This window comes from Myotis lucifugus, unplaced genomic scaffold, assembly GCF_000147115.1.
Source record: "Myotis lucifugus unplaced genomic scaffold, Myoluc2.0 scaffold_47, whole genome shotgun sequence".
Taxonomy (NCBI): Eukaryota; Metazoa; Chordata; class Mammalia; order Chiroptera; family Vespertilionidae; genus Myotis; species Myotis lucifugus.
The window spans coordinates 5,106,481-5,117,793 of record NW_005871095.1 but is presented as its reverse complement, the minus strand read 5'-3'; the positions used below and the strand labels follow the sequence as shown (position 1 = coordinate 5,117,793).

The window sequence follows — 11,313 nt, the reverse complement described above, 5'->3', positions numbered from 1 at the left end:
AAAGCAGTGTTCAGTGGTGATTAAAACCTTGGTCTTTTGCCATTTGAGAGCCCTGGATTGGATGCTTGCCTGCAACTAAGTGATCTAGGGAAAGCAGCTTCACTTCCTGAAGCTTCAATATTCCTCATATGTGAAATGGGAATGGTTCATTCTACAGACAGACACACACACACACACACGCGCGCACACACACACACACACACACACGCGCGCGACATATTGCCTTACCCAGTTCCTGGTTAAGGCAAAAAAAGTAGTAGACATCATCATCTTTTTTATCATTTTTATCACCCAATTTGGGGAGAGGAAGAATTTAGTTGGGAAGGAGGGTTGTTAAAAAATAGCTCATGGTGCCATAAGGTTAGGACCTAAGAAAGGAGTTACATATAAAAGCTATGTTCTTTCTCCACAGCAACCACAATATAAAGGTGAACAACTTGACTCTAGTCACCTCCCCCACTGTTTGTGCACATGGGTGTATGGACTAAGATTGGTGGGGGGGGCGGATATGACAGACTTGGATCTGCAATAGCTACAATGGCACTTTTTAAAGAGATCTTTTGTTTGTTTATTTTTGAAATAAAATAATGGCATGCTATAAAGCACCAAATGCCTGAATAACTTAACTATAATTAAAGGGGCAAAGGGCAATTTGAGAACTTTCTGTTTCCGTTCTAAGTCAGAGCAATTCTCTCAACAATACTTTCTACTATAGCACATGAGAGAGCTTTCTAGATCTGAGCTGAGTATCCATAGATGGTGAACCTATAATTTCAAGTCCACCCTATTCTCACAGACCACAGAATTGTAGTGCTATATAAAATGCTAGATGCATGTGACCTAGCTCAAAATATTTCAGCAATAAGAAAGTGGAGGTCCCTTGTAGCTCAGCAAATTGTCCAAGAGCACACAGCAACTAGTTAGAACGGGAACATTTCCTTTCTTTGAGCTAGGTTTCAAAAAATTTGTTAAGCAGACTGAAATTTTTTATACTTCTATAAATATGTTAGGTTTACAGCTGATTCCTTGCACAACAGTTCTCCTAACAGCCTTATTTGAACATAACTGAGCTGTTCAGCATAGTCTGCACATGACAAAGTGGTCAAGTCTTACCAGTAGCCGAGAATGCATTATCAAGCCTTTATTTAGCCATACAGTCAGGGCAATCCAACTATTAGTCATCCTGACATGTGTTTCAGAACACAACACACCCATGAGTCCTGGCCAAATTTTCATCAGCTTCCTCCACCCTCCCACGCCAACAACTCCTCCCGAATTGCTGATATTTTTACTGCAGTTCTAGAAAGCCACTTAACATTGGGGATTCATTTAAAAATTCCTGTCCCCAATTATAAAATTAAAAGCTAGTGTAAAGTCTGCACATCTAGCAAAACAAAGATCTGCTATGAAGTCATGAGCACTTAAAGCAACCGAAATGTGAGAACTTCCTCAGTTAAAGTAAGAACATTAAGCTTTCCCATGAAAATTTCCACCATCCTATAGCCCCTTCTGGAAAGCACACATTGCTTTAACCTATCACTACTGATTAGCTTGATATGGCCTGAAAATGGACTTGCAGATAAACCGATGCTACTAATACGCAGTAAAACTGGGACCAAGATCTAAGGCTACTTACATGAAACCTTTCTAAAAATCCAAAAGTGGACTATTTATTTTCAAACTCTACATTGAATGTATCCCATTAGCCTTTAAAGAAAAAGATACAAAATTATCTGGTGATCATGTAAACAACCTCTTACTTTCTACCCCATCTTACTGGTCTACCAGAGAAGGCAGGGGGTATGGAAGGGTGGGTTGTAGAAAGCCAGGACAGCTTTGTGGCCTGCTGTCCCTTCCTGTCATTTTTGCCTTCCTCTGTGACAGCTCCGCCAGGTGTGTGGGCCAGGTCAGAGAAGGCTGGCCCTGATCTAACTGCTTAACTGGAATAGGGCTGCTGGAGCACGAGAAAGGGAAAGGAAGCATTCAAGTTTGTCATTGTGCAGATGCCTCTGCGGTGTTATTCCCCTGGCTGGAGTGACAGGAAGATAAAACGCAGGAGCAAATGTTTTCCTACTGTGCCCCAAAGCCTAAGCCTGGAGGTTGCTTTAAGGAAATTCAGTGCATTTCAGGGGAGCAACATTAGGCTGTTCTTGCACATTAGCTCCCAGGTCAGGCTGTGAAGCTGGAAGGAAGGGACTAGGCTGGCAAGAGGCTTTCAGAGTTGTACAAGGGACATTTCCCAAGGTTGACTAATAGAGCAGGAATTTGTTTCATCGCCCCCCCACCCATCCCCGCCCTGCCCCAAGAAAAAACCAAGCACAGTCGAGATCCTGATAAGAATTCTTTTATGTTATTCCAATAAAAAATACATTCATACAGAAATATAACAATCTTGCAAAAAACAATTTCAAATAAAATCTTGTAAAACAAAATTTTACAAAAATCTTACAAAGATTCTTTAGATAACAGGGTGCTTCAAAAAAAAAGAAATTTCACTAATAGAAATTTTTTTTTAATGTCAAGCAAAAAGTTTCTGCTTGATTGAGGCTCAGTTATCACCTGAACAGAATATAATTCTTTATGTACTTGCTTATTATGAAAATTACAGGCATTGATATACACGGCACCCAGCCCCACCCAATCAAACAACTCCATGGTGTTTCATAAGTGAGACAAGCCAGTGCAAGTTGCGTGTTTTTTTTTTTCCTTTTTGTCTTTTGTTTACCTTCTTACTTAATGGAATTGTTATGGCTAGGCGCACAGCAGGGCCAAAAAAGGAGTTTTCCAAAATCCAGCAAATCAAGTGCCTGGATTTTGAATTGCCAAAAGTGCATTTTCCCCCTTAGCAAAATGAAATGAGTTCTTTAGGTAAGTGTATTCATCAGCCCAGATAAAAAAACCAGTTATTCGAGCTTTCATCATTGCTCATTTCCAGGAAGATCAAACAAAATACCAGCCCAGCCAGACTCACATGTGTATATATATATGTATATATATATAAAAAAATCCACACCCACAAGCCAGCAGCTGGATGAAATATCAGCTGTCCACACTGTGGTGTGCCAATTCAGGGAAATTATTCATTGGAAAAATGGGAAGAATCTATGTACTAAAAAAAAACAACAACAAAAAACCAACTTCATCTGCATAAAAAGTGTTCTAAAAAAATCCCTGTAATTAGCTGACTCTTAGATCTTCTAATAAGGCTGAAATTAAAAATCAAAACCATAGTGTGTCTGAGACCAACTTGTGGGCTAGTATTCCGTTCATGCCAATTTTGAGTGGCCAACAGTACCCTGTTCCAGACCTGGCAGTAAGATGAGCAGAGTCAGCAGTCTGGAACAGAGTCCTTGCCAAGAGTCTACAGCAAATAATTAAATTAAAGATAAAGCCTTTATAAAAGTTATAGTTTTCATTTTTACCTCCTTTATGGCCATTTTGAAATATTTCTTCACAGGCTGTGAAATTTTCTAGCTAAACATCTAATTTCTCCTTAAAAAAATATTTATATATTATATATATGTATATATATATACACACACAAACATATACATACTATACACACAAATATACATACACAAGAATTCTGCCCACTTTTAAAAAATTAATATACTTTCTGTATTACCAACAAATAGCTAGATAGGTATGTGAAACTTGTGCCTTTTAAGCAAATACATTAACATTGTTTTTTTTATACTTCTGTATCTTTAATATGCGTGAAAACATTACATATTAAATACAGCCGGTGTGTGAACTATACAATTGTTGTGCAAAGTCTATATGAAAAGTCTCATGGTGGCAGAAATGGTCAGGTTTTTCAATTATCATGTGTTTTCCATTTTAACACTGATGGTCAAGTTATGCAAAATATTGAGTAAATACTGACTTGTTTGGGGGGTTTTCATCTCTCTATTTGTCTTTGTGAAGGAGGACTTTAAAGAGATTTTTTCTGTATTTTACATTGATACAGTACAATGCCAGGTGAAAAAAGAGCCTTAATAAAGCATGCATCACCCATACCCCTGTATGAGACCCCCACATAAGGGGCCACTTGCATAAGGCACCATTATTAAGATCTACAGTGCATTAACAGCTAGAAAACCAGAAATTAGTCCTCAAGGCATAAATAAGAGAAACATAGCTGCATGAGAAAACACTTTCTAAGCTTTAGTGGTTTTATCCACCCAACTGAGAAAATTTTAGGTTCTTAGTCTAATGTAACATTAGACCAGGAGTTCCCAGCCCTCGCATTCTTGACACCCAGTAGGTGTCCAATGTCTTGAAGGGCATCATTAAATTTCCAAAAAGGTCATCAAATTCAGAATCATTTAAAAAACAATCCTATGTTGCACACCACCTTTCTGGAAGGGGAGTGTTACAAAATCGAAGGGGAGAGAAATTGTGTATTGCCAGGCCCAAATGGCTAGGGATCACTGATTTCAACAAATTGTATCTTAGCTGCTCAGTAACTGGAATCAAAATTGTAGTTCTGATTTAAAAATGGAAAAGCAGAAAGTTCCCTAGACCATGCATTACTTTTGTCTTATAAGGAAAGGTTACCATTGTGTTATATTTGTAAATACACAGCTTATACAAAGGGTAACAAATGAGCTGTTGTAGCCAGTAGAACAAGCTACTTGACACATTGCACGATTCGATTCGTAGCTGCACCAGACGCCAATGTTCCTCTCACACAGGAGGGCTCCCCCTCCCACATCCACTCGCCACACAGGGTTCTGACCACTCACACTCCGCCCTCCATGTTTTCCCTTCTTTTTTTTCTTTTTTTTTTTTCCTAAGGCGCAGACACCCTCCCACCCCCCAAAGAAATGATTGGTGGTCATCTCATCTCATGGTTTACCTGTCACACACAAAACATTCAAACGATTTTTTTTCTGTCTCTTGCAGTCTTGCTACTGCACAGGAAAGACTCTGCCTCATCACACAGTCCTAATAGATCCTCCACATACAATCAACCCAACCATTAACATTCTCAGTGCACATGCTCACGGCAAAGGCTTAGGGACCACTCAGAAGATAGGTACCAGTGGCGAGTCCAGGCCACCCAAACACCACACACCACAGGCGCTCTGCCGCTTCTGACATGACTTCTTTCGCCTTCGAAAGACCTTCCAAGGAGAGGTCCTGGAGGCAACTGGGTGGGGTGCAAAATGGCATGCTTTGGCTGGAACACGCACCCTCCTTCCATGGCCGTCTCTCAGCCTGGAAGCCGTTTTAGCCGCAGAATTCACACTCTGCTCCCTCAGAGGTGCCTCTTCATGTGCAGGGCCAGGTGGTCGGACCTGGAGAAACACCTGCAGAAACAGTCAGCATCAGAGAGGTTAGATCTCCAGCCTTCGCTGGATTACAGATCTCCCACCCTGCACACCCCCACCCAGCCCTTCTCAAAGGGAAGCTGGCAATCCACTGAATCATCACAATTTATCTTCAGGGTTAGGAAATTCCAACTGATAGAAATATAAATTAAGGTCTCCATTCAGCTCTTTGGAGCACAATACTGCCCAGTCTTGAAATTCAAAAACTACTGAAGGCCTACTTCAGTAGGAATGAAATCACTCTGGTTTTACACAGACAGGACACAGAGCATCCTAACTTGGACAATAGGCATATTAGAGACCTGTCCAAGGCTAAAACAGCACAATACAGGCTGGGAAAACATTCGCCTTCCTCCAGGTTTACTGTATGCCTACACCATTACGGGGATGGCATTCCCGAACCCAGCGCTTCAAGCACATACCTGTCACAGTGAGAACATTTAAAAGGCTTGGCACCAGTGTGCTTTCTGAAGTGTCTGGTTAACTCATCGCTTCTTGCAAAACGCCACTCACACCCTTCCCATGAGCATCTGTAAGGCTTTTCTCCTGGGAAGAGAGCACAAGACAAGCATGCCATGACTTCACTGTCCAGTGAGGGAAGGGGCCCTGCTACACCACCACCTGGTGAAAGTCAACCCATTAGCAAGCGCCAGGTCTGGTGGCCTCGGGAATTCCTAACACACCTCAATTAGGAACAGCAGCTGGGGCTCAGAAGGTGACACCCAGGAGCTCTTCCCTGACCTAGCCTCAGGCCTCCAAGTGCTGTGGAAGCACCCGGAGCCCACATGACCTTAGTCAGTTAATATGTAAGAAAGACGATTACTCAGACTGAAGAAATACTTGGGAGGTGATGTGTCAGCCCACTGGACCCACAGCCTCTGTGAGGGCAGGGTTTTATTGCTTTCTCCATGGAAACGGTTTCTCCCAAGTACTTATTTTGCTCCTTACTCACTTCCCTGTGGAATGAGCTTTGTTGTTTCCTCCGAGAAACTACATTTCTCCAGAAATGAAGTCATGAGTTTCTGGGAAACCCCATCCAGGGCTGTCAAAGAACTTTCTAAATGGCAATGAAATAACCAAGTCCACTTTGTTCCTTGGTCAGATTATAAATATGAATCCACTAAAAAGTGCTACCTGAGGACAGGAACCGTTTTGCCAAAACCAGTCGCAGAGAATGCTGTTGGGACAAATGGCACCTGGGTCCTGATCCCCCTCGGCCATGACCATCTTGGGAACCCTGGCCGAGGGCTCAGCCATCTCCTCTCATTACTGGTAGGATGAGAGCTTGAGTGACTTGATCTCTAAGGTCCCTTCCAGCTCTAACATTTCTGTGACTCATCACCAGTTACCCTAGAGACTATAATAGTAATTTTCAATAGAACTTTCATCTAGGCTGCTGTATTTCTTTTTTTGTTGTTGTTGTTATTGTTAATCTTCACCCGAGGATATTTTTCCATTGATTTTTAGAGAGAGGGGGAAGGAGGGGGTATGTACCCTTGCCTGAATTGAACCCAGGACCCTTCAGTTCGCGGGCCAATGCTCTAACCACTGAGCCAAACTGGCTACGGCTAGGTTGTAGTATTTCATTAAAAACTTTTTTTTCAATTTGTGGTTTTTAAAAATTGGTATCAGAAAACAAAAGCACAGCATGATCCACAGAGAAATTCCCACTGATCAAAACTGTTACACAGAGCTTATGGTCAAGTTCAATCCCCACACTGTCAACACCAGCGTGCACCATGCTGTCCAGCCACCCTCTCTCCTGATCTTTGAGTTTCATTTCAAAAAAAAAAAAAAAAATCAGAGGCAATTCCATGTAACACTATCACAGTGGTTCCTGATAACCGGGAGGATTGGAGTGGGTAGGGGGTTGGGTGGAGATGGAGAACGTGATTTACCTCTTGTCTGTTTACTCTGAAAGTGTCAACCATTCATCGGCACATGTCCAGTCTTTCACCTCCTACTCTGTCTTTCCCAGAGACCCATCTCTTTAGGGAAAGAGTGAGGTGAGGATGTGTCTGCTCTGACAGCCTTCTGCGGAGCCCGGCCCCCTCCCAGGGCTGGTGCAATTCAGTGGCGCCCACCAGCGGCCCACCTCCCGGGTCGCAGGAGGGACTGACCTGTGTGAGTGCGCTGATGTGCTTTCAAGTGGGAGCTTTTGGTGTAAACTTTTCGGCAGCCATTAAAGTGGCATCGGTGCACCCTCCTCCGGCCGTCTGGGGAGGCGTCCCCGCTGCTGCCCTTGTCACCCGGCTTCCCGGAAGTCCCACCGCGTATCTTCCCTGGAGGGTGCGGCTCACCGGGTGCACAGCCCCACAGGTGGGAAGGGTCTCTGCTCAGTTCTGGGGAAGAAGGGGGTGTGGAGGTGACTGAGGAGCTCAGGTTCCCCGAGTTGACCAGCACTTCGCCAATGGGGTCGGAGGTAAACTTGGAAGTGGGTGAGAGTTCCTCGGAACTGTCCGATGACTCGCTGCTCACATCCGAGTTCAAGCTGTTGGTCTCCAGGTTGTAGCCAAAGCTGGGGCTGCTGAGAGCATCCTCAGGGGGACTGGAGGAAACCTTCACTTCCGGGTCTTCCTTTTTCTCCCGAGCCAGAATAATTTTGGTCCACAGATCTTCCTGGCTGTCGAACTTGATTTCAGAGGCTGACACATAGCAGGGTTCACTCTGGAGATAGCGTTCCAACTCCAGGCAGGTCTGTGCGAAAGGAACCACAAGAAGGCACGTGATTATGACAACTGAAAATGGAACCAAAAGCATATTTCCAAAATACATGCAGGGATGAAGGGCAAACAGACTGTGGCCATGTCACTATAAGAACCGTGTCTTTAGGAGAGCAAGAGGAAAGCTGTTTCTAGGAATGGGGATGGATTCAGAAGAAATACCATGTTGGACCAAAGGCCACAGTGACTGAAGGTCACTCAGCCAGTTTTTGTTATAGTTACCAGTGTTGACATTTCTAATGAGTTTCTGTAAACCACACAAAGAAAACCAGCCTCAGACACACCCCCCTACAGGTTTAGCCAGATTATCTGACAGTCTCGAGAACCATGTGCAATTAAGAGAAACCCAGCCATCCTCCTTTCTCAAGCACAAAACAGAAAGGCTGCAACGCATACAATGCAATGTGTTCTGACATTGCATGTGTCTCCCTTTGCAGACACAGCTGACAGCACAGGGCCACACTCAGTGAGCAGACGCAGCAAGCTGATGGTCTATATTCAAGGACATCAATGGAGCTGCACAGAAACCACCCATTTCCTGCTTAGCCCAGACCTAGTAGGCTTTCAAAGAATGCCATTCCCAAGTGCAGGGCCATGGGTACACACAACTTTAATGACTTCCACAGTGGTCAGAGAAAAACAAGAGCTTCTACGACAGAGGGGAGAAATCATTCCAGAATGGCCATCTGCTATTGTAAAGGATGCAGGAGGGGAAATTCCTCCCGGCCCTGCTGGGAGTGCCACAATGGACAAGAACTTTATCTACTGGCCAAGAGTACAACTGTATGAGTCATCACTCTATTTCTTTCACGCAATGCCAGAGGAGACTTCCTTTTGAAATTCTGACCAGCAGCCAAAAAAGAACCCGGTTCAGATATGCATGCAGTGTGTCATGGACAGAGTGCCCCCTCCCCAGACCCACAACCAACCTTTCAAGAAGCTACCACTGCCGAGAGACCAGCATCCCCTCTCCCCACCATCTCAAACTTTCTAGCCACTGGAAAAGAAAAACGGTAGGAAACATTTTAGGATTAAATTATATCTGCCCTTCTCTTCACTAGGATCAATTGCCTGGATGGCCATATAAGGTTGTCTATACGACCGCAATTCTACAGATTTACATTTCTACAGCCGACTCTGCCCTTTTTAGCAAATCATGGTCAGGACTAGCTAAGCTACCCAAAGGGCTCACTCATGCTTGCTTTCTTAGCAACGTGCCTGCGATCATAATATAGCACACAAACCCTTCCCCCTCCCCACAGAATCCTCACGGAGCAAGCATGAGCAAGCAAAGGGGGGAAAAACAACCATTGTTTTCCCTTTACCCCTAAAACTGTATGTCTAGGTTACAACGGCAGGCCAGAGCGTTCTGAGGAGAGATGGCTAGATATTTTATGGATGTTCCAAAGAAAAACAAAAGCACATTTATTGAGATCTTATTAAACTTTATCATCTGGCTAATTTAAAATCTCCATTACGCTGATGAGCTCTGGGGACCGGAGCGAAGCTCTCAGAGTTTAAAAGCCTCTGAAGGCGAAGGAGAGCTCAGCCTGGCTTGGGGCCCAAATCCCAAATGCCCGAAGGAAACTACTTAGATCAATTTCAATCACGTCCTAGGGAGCAGCTTCTTAAGGCGGAAAAGGGGGCAGGGGAGAGGAAGGCAGGACAGGACTGAGAACAATCAAGCAGGCGTTAGAAGGTTGCCACACTGCACTTCATCCCTCTTAAAGCTTTCTAGGCTTTGAAATCCACAGAATATATTTGTACTTTGTGACAAAAGCCAACATTCTAGCAGGGCAGAGAGACAGCCCCTTCTATCTTTAAAAAAAACAATGTGACAAGTGTCAGAATCTCTCTCCCTTCAGGCAATACTGATAAATTAGAAAGGGGAAAAATTAAGTTTCAGATTTGTCCAATGCCCAAAATTCTAGTTTCACTAGAAAAAAAAAATGCCGGAAACTGAGGCTCTTCTTCCCAAACTCAGACTAGAAGAGCTCACTGTCATATGACTGATAAGTCACTGATTGTGCAAACGTTCTTTCTTTCTTTTTTTTTTTTTTAACAAAAGAAGCAGGTAAGAAAAACAAGGCAGATGGAGGTAAATGTTAAGGATGCCAAAGAAGCAATGGCCTGGTAGAGAAAAAGAGCTGGTGGGTGTTTTGCTAGTGAAATTTCTAATTTTAAAAAAATAAACACAAAACTGTCTTAAGTACAAAGACCAAAAAGGAAAACAAAAACAAATATCTTTGACAAAAATACCCTTGGCTTCCACGCAAGTTCAAATGACAAGTTCCAGCTGTGGAGTCTGGAGCTGGTACAAGCACCAAACTTCTGCCAAGGGCTCGCGCCGTGAGATCAGCCGGTGGAGCTGGGTCTGCCCTCCGGTTCAGAAGCCCCAGAAACGGGCTAAAACACTGGGAGCAACGAAGCGCTGCTGCGCTCCGCGCAAATGACAACTCCGCTCCAAGCTGGAAAAAGCTTTTTCAAAGTGCCTCCCGCACCGGAGACAGCAGGACTATGTTTTAAGAATAATTATTTTAATTTAAAAATTTTTTTACCCAAACCATAAAAAAAAAAAAAAAAGAAAAAGCAGTGCACCTTCAACCACACACCAGGACTGTCCGTGCGTGATGCACCCTCCGTGGCGCACCGGGGTACCTGGCACATAATTCCTATTTACCTGTTGCCAATATTCCTCCAGGGAGGGCAGCGCCGAGAAGTACCCGGTCTCATGCACAATCTGGAGTTCCTGGAAGATGCTGCACATTGGGAGTACATCCATGTCGGTTTGGAAAAGACAGTCCCCGCTGTTGAACCAACACGGAGGTGTGCGGTCTGGAGTCGGGAGCGCAGCGGCCGTGCCTGCAGCGCAGGGAAAGTTTCATGCAAACTCAGTGCCCAGCAGTGAGGCGCCGCGGGTTCAGATCCTGCCGGAGTCCAGAGACGCGCTCGCGAGCCCACACAATATTTGCAAACACCGGACTGACTGCAAACGTAACCCCTGCAAAACTTCCCTATTCAAACCTCCGCTGCCAGCTCCCCCTCCTCCTCGCCTAGCTCCCCCCACTCCCTCCCCCCCACGTGACTTGTCCGGCCCGCCCCGCGCACCGCCCAATCACGCCGCGCCCGTCCCGGGGGCTGCGCGCCGATGATGTCAGCTGGGGCCAATGGCGGGCGCCAGTTCAGCGCGGCCCCGCCTGGCGTGACCGAGCCTCTCTCTCACGGCCCTCGCTATTGGCCAAATTCGAACTTCG

At 44.6% G+C, this 11,313-nt stretch overlaps 1 protein-coding gene across 3 annotated transcripts; it reads right to left on the bottom strand.

The window, feature by feature from the left end:
• Positions 1–2,328: 2,328 nt before the first annotated feature.
• Positions 2,329–11,084, bottom strand: KLF6 (Kruppel like factor 6). Of its 3 annotated transcripts, none has more exons than XM_006088432.3 (4): positions 10,740–11,081; positions 7,457–8,033; positions 5,759–5,882; positions 2,329–5,315 (listed from the first exon to the last, which is right to left on the bottom strand). In XM_006088432.3, the coding sequence occupies exons 1-4, from the start codon at positions 10,839–10,841 to the stop codon at positions 5,264–5,266; spliced, it is 855 nt and encodes a 284-aa protein (XP_006088494.1). In that variant the 5' UTR covers positions 10,842–11,081; the 3' UTR covers positions 2,329–5,263. The 3 variants fall into 3 exon arrangements, with proteins under 3 accessions (XP_006088494.1, XP_014311039.1, XP_006088496.1); XM_014455553.2 differs by having other exon boundaries at positions 10,658–10,770; XM_006088434.3 differs by lacking the exon at positions 5,759–5,882 and having other exon boundaries at positions 10,740–11,084.
• Between the last annotated feature and the right edge of the window lie 229 nt (positions 11,085–11,313).